Source organism: Bidens hawaiensis, unplaced genomic scaffold, assembly GCF_021521415.1.
Source record: "Bidens hawaiensis isolate Kalapana, Puna unplaced genomic scaffold, B.hawaiensis_p1.1 tig00068931_1, whole genome shotgun sequence".
Lineage (NCBI taxonomy): Eukaryota > Viridiplantae > Streptophyta > Magnoliopsida > Asterales > Asteraceae > Bidens > Bidens hawaiensis.
In genome coordinates this window covers 48,725-65,602 of record NW_027502165.1, presented here as the reverse complement: position 1 = coordinate 65,602, position 16,878 = coordinate 48,725, and the positions used below count along the sequence as shown (strand labels likewise).

Here is a 16,878-nt window from a genome sequence, read left to right as displayed (position 1 = left end):
AAGTGTTAGTGCTTAGTGACAGGTTTTCAACAATTTTTGAATAAAAAGTTAAGAGGGCAGAATCTTCCTGTTGTTTTTCATCAATCATGTTGTTCATCATGATTTCTATCATTTCATAATAATTCCTTTAGTGATATTGAATAATTTAATCTATGGAAGTGCATTTGAATCATGGTACCAAATCTAGTTCAGTGAACCATCTAGGAGAATATGAAAAAAAAAAAATAAAACTTGTGTTTTCTTTCTGTTTTCTCTTCTGTTATCTTCTTCATCAAGGTTTTGAATCTTGGTTTTCATTGTTTAGTTCGATTATTTTCAGTTTGGAGTTGCACATGCTAAAATTACATTTCTTCATGAAATTTCTTTTGTTCTTCTTTTGCAGTGGGCTAATGCACGCAAGCAGTTACCTCATAATATAAGGGTTGTAGAAATGAGCATGAATGATTCATGGTTTCGTGACACGGGCCCAACTGTTAAGTTCTTTCATTTCAACTGTCTTTTGATTATAAACTTTGTTTATAGCTTCTTGTTTTATAATAATTTTCTTTTACTATATAGTTTGTTGTACGTGATGGGAAATCTGGTTCAGATAAAATAAACCACAATGTTGCTGGTATTGATTGGAACTTCAACAGTTGGGGCGGTAAGCTATTTGCAGATAACAGTTGTTTTATTCTTACCGTTTATTTGCTTGTAAATGTTTGTGCTTGTAGATTTTTGGTTTGACCACGTTGACATTTTGGGTATTGTTATTTTAGGTGTTGATGATGGTTGCTACATAGACTGGAGTCATGATCTTCTCGTTGCACGGAAGGTTAATTATCACTCACAATAATTACTGTCACATACATAACTTTGCAACTTCAAAGTTTGACAATATCCATTATGATTACTTGTTAGATTCTTTCAATGGAGAGGGTCCCTCGTTTTCCACAATCTATAATTCTTGAAGGTGGAAGTATACACGTAGACGGTGAAGGTAACATCTTTATTTCATATTGTTCATACTGTTACTTTGAAATATAATCTTTTAGGTTAAATTTTACTGACTGATGCATTCTAAACTTTAATTTTCAAGGGACCTGTCTTACTACTGAGGAATGCTTGTTGAACAAAAAACAGGAATCCACATCTGACCAAAGAACAAATAGAAGACGTGCTCAAATCGTATCTTGGAGTCAAGAAAATTATTTGGTTGCCACGTGGGCTAATATGGTGATGATGATACAAATGGGCATATTGATAATATGTGCTGTTTTGTGAAGCCCGGTGTGGTCTTGTTATCTTGGACAGATGATGAGTCAGATCCTCAGTATGAACGAGCTGTAGAAGCTGTTAATGTTCTCTCAAATTCAACTGGTGCTAATGGCAGAAAATTTGAAATTATTAAACTTCATGTACCGGGACCTCTGTATATGACAGATGAAGAGGCTGCAGGATTTGTTCAGGTAAGTTTAGATTCTTTGTGTGTGTTTTTTTTGTATTATCTTTGACTAATAAATAATTGACAAAGTTACAGAAAGCGTTCTTTACGCTTATGTAAATTTGCAGGTTTCATACTTTATCTTCAAAAGATTATATATGGTAGTAACAATATGAACTATATGAGTTGCTTTGACCTAAAAGATTACATTTGGTTACATTTTACATTAACTTTTTGTTAAAACATATTACGTCCTTTACACCAACTGTTATTAGAAACTTTAGTTAATTTTTACGTTTATATAAAATTTTGTATTTGATCCTTTAGAGTAAGGGTAAAATTGTCTTTTTCATAAAAGTAACTGAAGTTTTTATCGACAGTTAGTGTAAAGGACGTAATCTGTTACAAAAAGTTAGCATAAAGGATGTTAAGCGTGCTTTTTCAAGATAATAGATGAAACCTGCAATTTTTATACACGTTAAGGACGTTTTTCTGTAAGTTTGTCTAAATAATGATAAGATATATTGATTAAAAGATATTATGCATCACAGGTGGGTGAGGCGAAACCGAGACTTCCGGGTACAAGGCTTGCTGCTTCATATGTTAACTTTTACATTGTGAATGGAGGTATTATTGCACCACAGTTTGGAGACCCGAAGTGGGATGGGGAAGCGGTCCGGGTTTTGTCTAAGGCCTTCCCTGATCGTGAAGTTAGCATTACTTTCTACTGTCAAAGTTAGTCAAAGCCAGTGAAAACCGGTCAAAAATTGGTCAAAGTCTTTGAAGTAAATAATTTCGAAAATTTACATATAAAATTTGAATCTTATTAATCCCTATAAACAAGAACACCCCGTTCATTTAGTTGTTCATGTTCGGTCATTTTTCGTTTTAAGTTAAAAGACCAGAGATGAAAATGTCTTTTAATCGAGTTCTGTATTGTTATTATTTAGGTGGTAACAGTTGAAGGCGCAAGGGAGATTGTTCTTGGAGGAAGGTAACATTCATTGTATAACACAGCAGCAGCCCGCTGATCCACATCTTAACGGTATGGTTAAGCCACTTCAAAATGGCAGCAATGGTGGTGTTTAGCTTTGGAAAGTTATGCTTAGAATAATCTGCTTCAGTTATGATAATATACATTTCAGAAGCTCAAACTTATATTAAATAATGAACAAATCTCTTTTAACTTCTTTCGCATGTCCTATATTCATGCATCTTTATTCTAACATCAATCATGCATTGAGTGCGTGTGCTCTAACTTTGACATGCATTTTATGCTCATATAATTTAGCCGGTTTGTATTATTTTTTAAGCTCGAGTTCGAGGCTGTCTTGCTCAAATAGTTGTAATAAAGTCCAACTAGCTCCCCAAACTAAACTATATTAAATTCATCCAGACTAAAAATGATTTTCTATGAACCCTATGAATAGCCCACGTAATCAGAATAACCTCATAATTTTGTTACTGTTATGCTATTGTTAAATGTGACTCATGTAAAAAGACATTATTGACATCTACATAAACGATATCCCATCTGCATGACTAGGCAGTCAACAACACCAAACGAATAGTCGTTGACTCGACTAGAGACCAAAAGTGTGATTGTATTTAATGCCTTTAGCATGATGAACGCCTTTAATAATGAGCCGAGATTTATATCAACCAAGAGTAGAGTATCAAGTGGAATATGCACATCCATTTACAACCAACCGTGTTACGTGTGGTGTAGCACATAATGAACATGGCTGGTTGAGGAGGAAATGGTAGTAGGGTACTAGAAGGTGTGCATGAATATCTTCAAGAGGCAAAATAGAAAAAAAAAATTATTATACAATGAATTTTAATAATAAGTTAAGCAAACTATTTAATATCTAGCTCCTAGAGTTTCACATTTTATTTTTATGCTAAAAATGTATCTAAAAACTATTTAATGCTTATCTATACAATGTGTACGCATCCCCATTCAAGTTCAAGCCATGTAGACAACTTGAGATTGTACAAGGGAATGTGGCAATAGCAACGAACCTTGAGTGCACTAGTGATGTCTCAGGCTCATTCTCCACGAGACACCCGTCTTGTTGCATTTGTTACTACAACATCACCAGATTTGACTATCCAACTACAACTTCTTCCTTCGGTGATTTATCTAGAGGTTCACACGATTTTTGTATCCAAAAGTCGAGCTTAGCTTGTTTTTTTATTTTATCGAACAACTAAACTATGGGAATTGAACCACTTGACCATCAAATACACACTCAAACCACATTACCATCCCACCAGAGTGGGAATGACAAAATATAATAAATAGTTTATTAGTTATTAATTATATAACTAGTTTATTTATATAAATATGTTTTTATAATTATAACTTTTTTAGATAACTTAATATATGTTATTGTTATTATTATTATTATTATATACTATATTTGTGCAATATATATTTTTATATTAATTTATATCATCTTCGTATAATATAACTCGTTAGATGTTTATAACATTCAACCCAACTTAAATCATTTGATTTCGATGAAATTTGGTTAACTTTAATCATCTTTACATGTTATTAATTCTCATAGTCGTGTATTGTCTCATTTAAAATCCTCTTTAGATTTCCTCAACTTTAATCATCTCGTCAGACTCAAATTTTATTTTTCTATCATAATCTCTTGACTGTATATGTCTTTGCTGATTGACCTTCACCGTTTGTTAGTAGAGTATTGACAGGGTCCCATGAGCACTATATGGTAATGAATTCTCATAGACTCATAGTATTTACTGGTCCCATGAGTTTTCCGGTAACATGTTTTCATAGTTGTTTAATATTGATGATATGTGGTCTTGACTTCAATCATCTTTGCAGTTTATTAACTCTAATAGTTTTACTTTACATTAGCTTATCATACTTGTGTAATTAAAAGAAAAATAGATGAATTTGTTTAAAAAAAAGAAATATATATTAGAGATCTTTACAGCTTGCAAAGGTTTGTTTGTCCCTTCACATTGTTAAAATCCCCCCAGAGAGGGAATTTTTAGGACACTTTTCATCACATACTTCCAAACGGACAAACAAAATATACTAATATAATGACATCACTTTGTCTCACTAAATTGGTCAACATGATAAATTTACATAAAAGTGACACTTCACATTATTGATGCTATTACCTTTTGAAGTTGATCATGCTAAATATTTATGATTTTATTTATTTCATTTTAGTGTATATAAAAATAAAATAACTCAAGAGCTTCTAAGTTTAATCAACTAAAACCACAAAACAACCTAGAATCATATTTAACAACACAACATAATTAAAGGACTGATGCTACATGAGGTGGGTAACTTTTTTTATGTGTTATATTAGTATTTAATGGTTGAATGACAGGGTTGTTTTTGAAAATGACACCAATACATAATTCGAGTGACAAAATAAAAGGTGACATATGGTTAGTTACGTAAGATAGACTTACTTAAAATGCACATACAGATGTTAAAAGATGAATGGTTAAGTAAGGTGTCCGTCTTGTAAAGAGAAATTGAATTTTAATAATCTCAACTTAATACAGTTGGTCTATAATAATCTCAACTTAGAAAATAGCTATCACCGGTCTCAACTTTCACATTGTTTGTTTTCATTGGACCTCTGTTAAAAAAAAACCTTAACGACTTTAAGTTTTTTTCCAAATTTCAACTTGATGTTTTAGGGCTTTTGTTCGCAATGAGGATACGGGTCGATTGATATAAATTCTACCTTGAAACGGTACTCCAAACAACTTGAAATTTGTTAATTAAAAGATTAAACAACGGAATTGAAACATACTTTAGTCGTTTGGACCACCATTTTGAAGTAAGTTTTACATCAATCGACTCGTATCCTCATTCCGAACGAAAACCCTAAAACATCAATTTGAAATTTGGAAAAATTTAACGCCGTTAAGTTTTTTTTTTTTTTTTAACGCGGGTCCAATGAAAACAAACTATGTAAAGTTGAGACTAGTGAAAGTGGTGTAAACCTTAAATGCGCACATAAGTGTTGATAACAATAAGTAACGATTCCATGCCACTTGGTCTTGGCCTTGTGAAATAGGTTGAAAGAATCAGTGGAGGTATCATAGCGTCAAATAAAGCTAAATAGAGTGTGGAATTAGATATTTTATCATTATATGTTACAACTCACTTTGTATGCTATCAAAGTTTGATGAGAAATATGCCATGTTATTCCTTTAACTTAAGTGTTGAATGTGATCAAATTGCTTTATGTTAATTTAAAAATAAAGCCAAAATTAAGAACGTCTTTTGGGAAAAAAATTGTGAGCTTTCTGGTAAAAAACGTTTTTTTTGACGACCTGTAACAAACGGCGTTATAATTCTATTAGTTGCGGACCGTTGGGAATGAATATGATAAAAGATGTGATCGTTATTAGCTAATTCATTAGTTGGAACCGGTATCAACCAAAAGATGTTTTATTTCATTGATTATATTAGATGAGAGGTCTGGTTATATACCTTTCCACTCATACCTGGATAAGATAATAATTCAGCTGATTTTTCGAATTCTATTATCTTATATTAATTAATTAATTGGAAATACTAGTTCTAGTGCAAGTTTTTATCATGTGAAATGACCGATGAATTGCTTTCTTTTTCGTTATCTTATCTTCACTTTTAAAAACTATATGTTTTTGGGGGGTAAAACTAAAATGAGATTTGATTTGTATCATCAACTTCACTTAGTTAGAGATAAATTTTTCATAAAATATTCTTATGATCATGTCTTGTATCATCTTTATAGAAACATAGAAAAACACATTAATTCAATCAAAGTCAAGAGTCATTTCAATGTCACAAATTTAAACGTGAAAAAACGGATTGACATAAATCCAACCAATGAGGGGAATTAGTTGAAATTGATAGGTGAACCAAAGACATTAGAACATGTTAATGAGACCCTACTTCCATGTGGTTTCTTGCTTTTCCAATTAACAAAACCATAATTTGCTAACTTTTCTTATTAGTTTTTTAATCACCCATTAACTTTATTAATATATATAGAGGACACGTTTTATACGTATTATTATAGGGCCACTATAATATCATGGTTTGGTTTTCTTCAAGAGTAAATTAAACGATGGTGTTTTAATAACTAAAAGTTTCACTTTAGTAACTTTTGAAAAAAAAATACATTATTTGGTCTTAATCGCGTCTGACTTACTGGTTCTTCTTTCATAATAAAAAATTGTTGTAAGACTATCTTACTAAAAATCAAGAAAAAGGTAAGATGTATTAATTGTATTAGATTTGGTTATCATTTGATTTATTATGACTTTCCCTAGATTTAACTTTTATGTAGCAGAAATTTTAACTCAACAATAAGATGGGATCCACATATCGATAGCATCTACAGTTAATATGTTGATAGTATTCATACTTCACAAGGGTGTGTAGTGTTCCGCGTTCATGGGTTGGAACCACACCATGTTGGACCCCTCAACACCATGTTCGAGGAGGAGCAACAAATTGCCCCTTCATCCTTTGGTTAGAACCACACCTACGCCTTCCATGCCCTCTCCATGCTCATAGGCGTGGTGTAGCTCCCGCAAAATGCCCATCCACGCCTCAAAAGTGTTGCCACGTTGTTGCTGAATAGGCTTCTTCCATGCCCCTGGGCGTGGATCACTATGAATGCCCTAAAGAATCATTTGAACACTTTTAAGTTAACATGTTTATAAGAATTAGTTTTGATCGATTGATTAATTTAGTTTGACCCAGATTGGCTTATTAATAGAATTGAAATGGCCTAAATAAACACATTAATAATTTATTGTTATCTAACTCTATATATCTTTTTGATAAATGGTTTATGATTATCACTTATATTAGTGTATTATATTTTTATATATGTGAGAGTTCTATAAAAAAAGTTAAATTAGAGCATTGACTATAAAGTTAATAGGATTTGATGAAATCTTACAATTAACTATTTATGAAAAGTAAGGGTAACCAAATAACCGAATCATAACCAATATAATCAAATTGCATTAACTGAATTTAGACATGAATAGGAAAACTAATAGAAATATGAGTAACATTAAACTTGAGATGACACCTGAAATCGTTTTGGAGTAGTAGAGATCAAAATGAAAATCAACAAGTTTGTTAAGTATTCATTTCCTTTGGTTTTGATTTAAGAGTTGCAGTTTCATTACCAAGAGAAAAGGCTTGAACCTCATGGAGATGTGTGTCCATGGTCTTTCTTAATATTAGACTTTGGTACAAACTGTTCAAACTTTCAGATTAACCAAAACCGAGCCATAACCAGCACAAAAACCGAGTAAAGGAAGCCATTTAACCAAAAGACGGATGGTTAATTTTATTAATAACCAAACATTTCGGTTAAGACTTAAAACCGAACTGAACTGCACACACCCCTAACGAAAAGAAACTGTTTATTAAATTAACTAACTATTTAGTGGGAAATCATGCACAAGTCTTACTGAAAAGTAATATTTTTTTCACTAAAATAAATATATGGTGAAAAATGGATATATTTCAATAAAAAGTTTTGATTAAATTATATATAATTAACGAAATCCCTAGCCCAACCATAAACTTTAAACAAAAAAACACATGTATTCTTAAATTGTTCACTTTTTAAATATTTTCCGCATCTAATTCTCCATGTATATTCATAATCAATTAAATAATACACGTTTTTATACATAACCATATTAATATATAAGATGATGGTGAATAATGAGAATCCAAATATGAGGTTTTAATTTAGTTTCTCATATAAATTTAGGGTATCGGGACTCTAATATATGAGTGAAAATAAACATATATACATATTTTTCTTATAAATTAGGTATGAGTAGACTCTATTACGAATGCTCTAACGTGTTTCTAAGTTCGTACGTTTTAAATATCACATGTGTAACGAAAATGATTTTCTTTCTTGTGACTATGAAACTAGTTAAACAAGTCAAAGTTTCTAACTATATTTACTAGCTTAAAAATTTTGCAATTATTTTAAATAATGATACAAAATTTTTATAAGTATATATAATAAAGTTACTCTTGTTATTATTATAGCTAAAAGTGATTTTACCCATTTATGAAGCCCGCCAAATATCTCATTTTTAAGAAAATAATTGAATTGTAAATTGGACAAATCTTTCTTTTTTTGCCATATCCTTTAGAAGTCCAAAGAAAGGTAAAAAAGAAAAAGGTATATTCATTAAATTGTTTGAAAAGAGATGATGAATGATGCAGAGAAAAAGGATAGAGTCAGAGTGAGTCTCCTGTTGGCTATGCTGTAATATCTTCCACTGGAAAGCACCTCATCTTTAATTCAATTTCTGGCATTCTTAATAACGACAAAACACACACACAAATATATATATATATATATATATATAAAATTACTCTTTTTATAATCATTAATCCGTAAAATTTATCAGTTCTATCAATACCTTATTAACCAATGAGGACAAATGATCTTTGATGCATGTTAAAAATAAACCTTACCACTGCGACACGTTCTTAAAAGTACTGTATATTTGATTTCTAGCTTTTTTTATAACCTGTAACCTGAAGATAGGCAAAAATTAGACATTTGATTTAAGTGGTTTGAATAATATAATTTGTTTGTTTTTTTAGAAAATGTATAATTAGACACGGTGACAAACAAACAACATATTAGTCATTTGGTCTTGTCTACAAGTGTTTTAGCCATGTTTAATGCCTACTCTACAGACATGTGTTTTCACTCACTTCCAAATTTAAAATCGACTAATAATTATATGCGTTTTTTTTTCTGAACGGCATATGCATTGTAAAACAAACCCGAAAAAACAAAAGTCTTCAACAAAAAAAAGTTAATTAACTTCAAATTAGTGTTAACTGAAGATGCCATTCTCTAATTAAGACATTTAAGAAGAAAGAGGTTTAGAGGGTCATGCACATGCATTATAATACATATACTCTTTGTCACATCAAGACTATATATATATAGCCTGTATGTATCCATGTTCATCTGTATATGCATTTATTTAGTCATGAAAAAGCAAGGTTTACATCTTTGTATTAAATGAAATGCAGTGTAATAGTAAATATGATTGGATATTCACTGAACAACCCACCTCCCCTCTTCTTTCAATATTCAAGAACTTGTGTCAATCATACCTTTTGCTTTATAAAAAAAATAATTTATCTTGTTATTATTAGAGTTATTTGACAGCCTGGTGATGGTAAACAGGTGAAAATTCAGAGGAGTTATGACCTTATTTAGTTTGCTAGATAGGTTGAGAAGATAGAATTTAATCATGTAAAAGAATAAAATAAATGACATATTTACACCTTTATATTATGTTACATATTACCAAGGTTTTTTTGTCCAACTTCCAAAAGGCATGTCTGTTCTTTGTTCTTTGTGGTTTTATATGAAAGGTGGGGTGGTGTGGGGCTAATATCCAGCTAGCTACTTGGTTTGTACTTATATATATATATATATATATATATATATATATATATATATATATAAGAATCATAAGATGAGCTAGAATAAACTCTTATTATCTTGTGTTCTTGACTTCTTTCTTTCATATTTTTGTTGGATTATTATCAGGCAGAAAATATGGAATCATCTTCCAAAGTACATGGAGATAGAACAGAAGAATGTCAGAGCAGTGAATCTGGTTGGACAATGTACATTGGTTCTTCCATGGATGATGATGATGATAATAATAATGATGATGATAATACTGGTGGTGGTGGTGATGTGAAGTATGGTGTTACAAAGGATGAAGATGAAGATACTGATGATTCAATGACTTCTGATGCTTCTTCTGGTCCAAGCCATTTGCATATGCAACAAGATGTGAAGCATAATAAAGGAAACTCCAAGTGTTTAAGCAAGAAGAACAAGAAAGCAGCAAGGAAGAAGAAAGATGGACATGATCAAGAATCAAGAAAGAAAGATGAGAGTTTTGTTAATGAAAAGAGAGGTGTGATTACTACTGTTCAAAGTGGCAATATGGCTTGGTTTTTGGGTACTCGAAAGTGAAAATCTGGCGGCGGTGATGGTGGTGGCAGTGGTAGGTGGTAACCACTAACCACTAGCAGGCAGGGCAATCCCGGTGCACGAGGCTGGTGGTAGTGTATTAGCTAGCTAAAGCTTTTGATTAATATTAGGAATCATACTATTATTATTTTTTTTGTGCGTATGGTTCCTGTAAATCTAATGAAATATGAAAGATCAATCTTATGTTATATCTTATGTTTTTTAGTCTCATAATATCTAAGATATATTTGAATGAAAGAGTTGTATGGTACAATGAGATGGTAAAATGGAACATTTGTAAAGTTGGTAAAGCACATGCCATGAAGGTAAGCCACAGCTCAAACACCCAACTTAACAGATAGGTTACACCATAACCATCTCATGCTGCACATGATCCATTCCTTAATTATCATAACTAATTTAATTATTTTTGCTAATTAAGGTTTGGGCTGAGTAGATAAGGATTAACATGTATATGCTTTTCTTTATGAGCTTAATTGTAGTTTATTATTGTAAGTACGTAGTACTATTAAAATATTGTTTATTATAGCATAAATCTAATGTTCATTTGCGTGTTTCCAAAGCAAAAAAAGGTTTAAAAGCTTAATTCATAGAACCGTGTTGTGTTGGTCATTAAAAGAATCACTTTCATTAATTAGCTTGCGTCAACGTGTATGATTTTGCATTGCCGATAAAAAGTTTTATCTAGACGATTTGTTTCTCTTTCTTATTACTATATAGTTTTATCTAGACAACTTATTTCTTTCTTATAACGGACAACGTATGAATTCTCTAAGGTTATATAGCCTAATGATTGAGAGCTAACATGGAACAAGTGTTTTTGAACCTACTTGACCAGAATTTGTCTACAAATCGGTCTGGTTGAATACTTTTTGAACCGTTTCCATTCAGCTTGCTACAATGACACATACAAGAAATTTTGGCTTGGGAGAAATAAAAACAGGTCACGCATAATACGTCACGCATTACGCAAACGTTGAAGAACCATACAAATCAACTACTTTAGGCATATAAGAGTAAATATAGGTAGAAAATGCTATTATATGGAATTTCATTTGAAACTTACACTTTCCGTTTTACTTGTTTTCCCCATAACTCCTCTTCTCCTAATATAAAAAACCACATGAAATTAATATATACAGATAAGGTAATAAACAAACAAATGAATATAAACAACAATTTAAAGAATCAAACAATTTAAGATAAGCAAACACTTTAATATGAAGACAGAAATTATAAAGACAAAAAAAAAAAACATTAACAGTTTTAGCTTAAAGACAAAAACTAGAAAAGATCAAAAAGAACTTACAATATTAACGCAGAGCAGGGGGCCACCCAGTGACTGATTTTCAGCATGCGGGGAAGCTAAACTTTAGCCTTGTTTGTGGACCGGTACGATAATATGTTTGGTATGGGGTAATGAAATAGATGAATTAATGGAATTGACGAGATAATACAATAATATAATTTCATTGTCTTGTTTGGTTAACCTATGGGAATAGAGTGAACCATTAGATCATGTACATCCAATCCCATATCCCTAGATCCAAAATTACACTAAAACTCACGGTATTTTCTCTCTTCTGTTCAATTAAATAATATTTTTTTATAACTTTATCATTAAATAATAAAATTTATAGGGTGCTACAGTAACTTTTCAAATATACAGAAACTCACAAAACTCTAAATCACTCCATATGTTATAAAAACTTCCCTCACAAAATTTGATGGATTAGTTGGGAATGCTCTTACTTTTGTTTTTATTTTGTATGCAGGAAAAGATGAAGGAATAAAATACAAATAAGCGAATGACAAAATATGTTTACCTCAATAAAAATGTTAAAATAAAGAAGTGGTAATGGAGGTGGCCGGTGGTATCGGCGACGGTGACAGTGGTGGTGCTCTGATGGTAGCTAGGTTGTGGTGGTGGTTGTCAGGTGATGCCGTGATGGTGTGAGAAAGTAGGGTGAAATAAGAAAAATTATATATAGGTTAAATGATTTTGATAGTGGTTTGTTTCCAATGACCAACCAAACACCGTTTGTTACATTTCTCCATGTTCCGTTTTGCCTATCATTTCTGCTTACGAAACACTTGTCCGTTATCGGGTGCTTCACTACCATCAACACATGCGGGCGTATTGTATGTTCAGACTGTTAGGGTGGAAAGACCCCACTCAATAGGCCCACTAACGCTTAAAAAAGTCCAGTTGCTTGAACACACCAAATTAGGCCCAATAAGATTTGTTTAGGGGTTAAAACCCGGTTCGCGTTAAATTAAATTACGGAGTATAACTTTTTATAAAATTAATCAACATAACAAAATAAAGTGTTGATAAAAATATAAGACTACTTAAATTAAAATTAAAATAAAAACCAACAAAAACATAAAACTACTTAAATTAATAATAAATTAAAATTTAGATAAAAATATAAGACTACTTAAATTAAAATTACTTGAACACACCTGTTCTGATTTTTTCCTTTTGTTTCCAACAAAAACCGGGTTGTCGAATACAAATGCGATAGATCTTTTGCAAGGAAGTCGTTGATGCGATGTGTTAAGAAATATTAAAGAGATGAAATATATAGAAATTTGGGGGTATGATTTTTTGTTGAAGAAGATGACGTGTAGTTATATAAATAATTTTGAAAATTACATATATATACTATGTAGTATATATATAAATAATTTTGAAAACTATTATTATTATTTAATATCAAACGGACCGTTGGAAATCATTGTGGGCCCACCTTTCTCACCCCCTGCTGGCCGTTAACGTGCTACCAAACACCCCTTTACAGCATGGGCTTTAACGCCTTGGCACGGGTACCAGGCGTTAAAGCCGGGCCACGCCACCCATGCTACCTCCTTTGCAGCCCACAACAAGGAGCCTAATGGTTTGGTTGTGTCCTAATGTGGGAGATGAATAATGAATGTATAACCTTTGTAGTTCCCAACACTATTTTTTCTTCATTAACTACCTCCCGCCCCCCTCCTCTCCTTTTTTTTTTTCTTCATTTCTCTTCAAATCTTTTACAAATAAAATACATATATGATTTATTTCAAGATCTTAATACCAACTGAATAAACCAAACAAATCATCAATCCAATATAAGCCATCTTGATGATTCTACATTCTAATATATATACTCTACAAACCCACAAAATATTAGCAATGAAAATAAACTCATTAGATCGTAGAAATAATTCGCTGGTAATTATGTTGGGTTTGATCAGACTGTTTGAGCAGGATCATCAAAATATGAACAAGGCACATATATTGTTCCTGATCTCGATTTTTTCGAAATCCTTAAATTCTCACAATCTGTAAACTATATAAATAACGAGTTTATTTTTCTTCTGACAAGCCTAGTCAAGCTTGATAGTTGATATGTGAAACTCAGGCTCGAGGTCACTTATAATATATTAGCTTTACTATAATCTTGAGCTCAATTAACTCCGGCTCGATTTGAGTTTCAACAACCTGAACTCAAGTCTGGCAAAATCAATCAAGCTAAGTTTTCAAGTGCGGTTCCAAATCGAATCTATCTAGATCGGAATTCGATTAAGAGTAATCTTTCTAACAATCATATTATTCCAAAAAACCACATACAAAAACATCAAACATGTCACTATATCCAACTCAAAACTGTATCTATATACTTCAAAAATCACATCTAACCTTTCATATTTCCATCACGCGCTACCACCCCTTTCGATCTTCCTGCGTTCATATTCAACATCAACAGTCGGCAGTTCATGGCGACACACCGGGCACGTGTTCCTAACCGCCAGCCACGGGAGTATACAACCGCCATGATAACCATGACCACAAGGAAGCTGAGTCACCAATTCTCCCACCACCACTTCATCTTTACAAACAGCACAAACATGTTCTTGACTCATAACCACAGTCGAAAGATTATCCACCACGGATTTTGAAGCCGGAGGCCGGCCCGATAAGGGTGCGTCATTGTCTGCTAACTGCCCGAAAAACATCTCGTACTCCGTGTAATTGTAATCCTCATACTGATCTTCTTCTGGGTCCGGGTCCGGGTCAAAATTATGAACATTTGATAACACTTGCCACTCGACTGCATCGGGTTCTTCGATCGGTTCTTCAAAGGCGGTAAGGAGCATTGGTGAAACAAGTGCATCATCATCATCATCATCATCATCATCATCATCATCATCATTATTATTATCATCATCATCCATTTCCTCCCACTCAAAATCCTCATATGCATTTACATTTAAATTTGCATTCGGGTTTGGGATTTCGTCTTCTAAAACATCCCAGCGAAACGAAAAGCCATCTTCAGCCTCCTCGACGATATCGGTTTCTCGGGCCTCATCAATTATCCTCAAATCGCTTAATTGGGATGAATTGGTGCAATTGGCAATTAAAAACCTGGAATTATTATTATCATTATTATCATCATTTTCAAAATTAGGGTTATCGGAGTTATCAAGAAGAAACCCTAACCCAGAGCCAGGCTCAAAATCCGGGTCGAATTGGTTGGAAACAATATGATCATCATCATCATTATTATTATTATTATTATTATTATTATTATTATTATTATTATTATTATTATTATTATTATCTTGAATAACCCTAACAGTACGATGGGAATGGGGTTGAGATTGTATTTGATATTGCTGACGGCGTTGGTGGTTCATGATGAATTGATCAATATTATTATTGTTTTGGGATGAAATTGACGGTGGAACGTGGTGGTGATCGTCGTCGTCTTGTTCGTGAAGATCCGCCATTATTGTTATAGGGATCAGAGGGTGATTCAGGGAACGTGTGCAAATCGCGTAATTGGGTCAAAATAAAATTGGATGGTTTTGTTGCCAATAAATTTATTTGCCTCAAGTAATTATCATTTTTGGTGGATAAATGGGGCTCGAGAGGTTGTTAGTTAAATTCACTACTTCATTCGGATTTTCATTTTATCGCCTCTTATGTAAGAGAGTTTTGATTTTATGACGGCACAATGACTGTCAAGTGATAGCCCATGATATGGTTTATCAAGAGAACGCCCAAACCAAACTCTGAAACCGGCGTGAGACAACGAGTCTCTAATTTAAAAAGTGCGACAGCCTAAACACAAAAAATCGTCGTTTTAAAATATGTTTTATTTAAGATAATATATTGGCAAAAAATAAACAAATATTATATTAAGTTTTTCGTTTTAGTATGCGAAAATTTTAAAGAGTGATACATATTTTTCTTAACTTTATTATGTCTTCGTAATCGTAATATCTCTATAATGTATTATCTGTTGTAGGCTTGTTACTTGTAGCTATTATAATCTTTTATCATTTTCTTGTTATTTGTTAGTTTATTGAAACTAGGTTTTTAATGTTCCTTGATCTTTAGATTTCATGACTAGCATAATATGTTTCTGTATATTTTTCATGTTCATATGTGACTTTTAAGCCGAGGTTTTACCATAAGCAACCTCTAGTTGTTTCAATTTTTAAGAGCAAGCTAGACTATTAACTTTCGGTGAGAAGACAAAAGTACATGTTCTTCACAAAATAGAACGAACTTAACCCAACTTGGACCGGAGTGGGACTAGAATTGTGTATCGGGTCAACACGGGATCTCCCGACCTGACTCAGACATCAACTGGAACCAAATGGGCATATACAAGATGCGAGAATCAGACCAAGATAGCATGGATCGATCCGGATATTACAGTTTACACTGGCATGGCATCATTTCAGTTCTAGATAGTTACGATTTGGATCTAGGCTACAAAGTAGTGTCTAATTAGGGATGACAATGAAACTCGAATTTAGGGATGCAAATGAGTCAATCCGGCCCGTTAAAAACTCGAATTTAGAGGAGCTTATACAAGCCTGAGAGCACGAGCTTGAGCCGTAAATTAGGTTTGTTTAATAAACGAGCCCAAGCCCGAGCTTTAAAAAGGAGCTCGAAACAAGTCAATCTATAGCTCCCGTAAATAAAAATCGAGCTCGAGCCTAGTCGAACATGGGTTTGGGGTAAACACTTTCCTAGTTGCTTTTTTCACTTTCATGACTAATTAATCTGAAGTCCTATATATGACTACAAACCTTGGGTCAAGTTATTTTACAAAGTGGAACACAAATGAGAAAGATGAGAAGGATTCTAGACACACAAAAACCTCAAAAAATATTAATAAAAAAATCATAACTAAAACTTTGATAAAAAAAACGAAAAAAGTAAAAACACAAAAATGATTCCATCATTTTTCTCGTTCTAAAAAGAAACACAATGGTGATTGAAAAAAGTCATTGTGTCTTTTTATTTATAATTGTGTTTTGAGTTTGTTTTCGTCATTGATTGTGTCTTTTTTCTTGAAACTGTGTCATTTT

The 16,878-nt window shown here is 32.4% G+C and overlaps 2 protein-coding genes and 1 pseudogene across 3 annotated transcripts; 2 read left to right on the top strand and 1 right to left on the bottom strand.

Annotated features, from left to right (window-relative positions):
* Window positions 1-308: 308 nt before the first annotated feature.
* On the top strand, window positions 309-2,600 carry LOC143605306 (agmatine deiminase-like; annotated as a pseudogene). Its single transcript, XR_013148499.1, has 7 exons — window positions 309-472; window positions 559-643; window positions 759-814; window positions 901-979; window positions 1,079-1,448; window positions 1,975-2,133; window positions 2,374-2,600. The product of XR_013148499.1 is annotated as an agmatine deiminase-like (transcript).
* Window positions 2,601-9,991: 7,391 nt separating this feature from the next.
* LOC143605309 (protein SOB FIVE-LIKE 4-like) lies at window positions 9,992-11,156 on the top strand. Its single transcript, XM_077081468.1, has one exon. It carries the CDS (start codon window positions 10,057-10,059, stop codon window positions 10,483-10,485), a length of 429 nt encoding a protein of 142 aa, XP_076937583.1. The 5' UTR covers window positions 9,992-10,056; the 3' UTR covers window positions 10,486-11,156.
* A 2,757-nt stretch (window positions 11,157-13,913) lies between these two features.
* On the bottom strand, window positions 13,914-15,282 carry LOC143605307 (uncharacterized). The gene has a single exon (XM_077081467.1). The coding sequence runs from the start codon at window positions 15,280-15,282 to the stop codon at window positions 14,203-14,205; it is 1,080 nt and encodes a 359-aa protein (XP_076937582.1). The 3' UTR covers window positions 13,914-14,202.
* Between the last annotated feature and the right edge of the window lie 1,596 nt (window positions 15,283-16,878).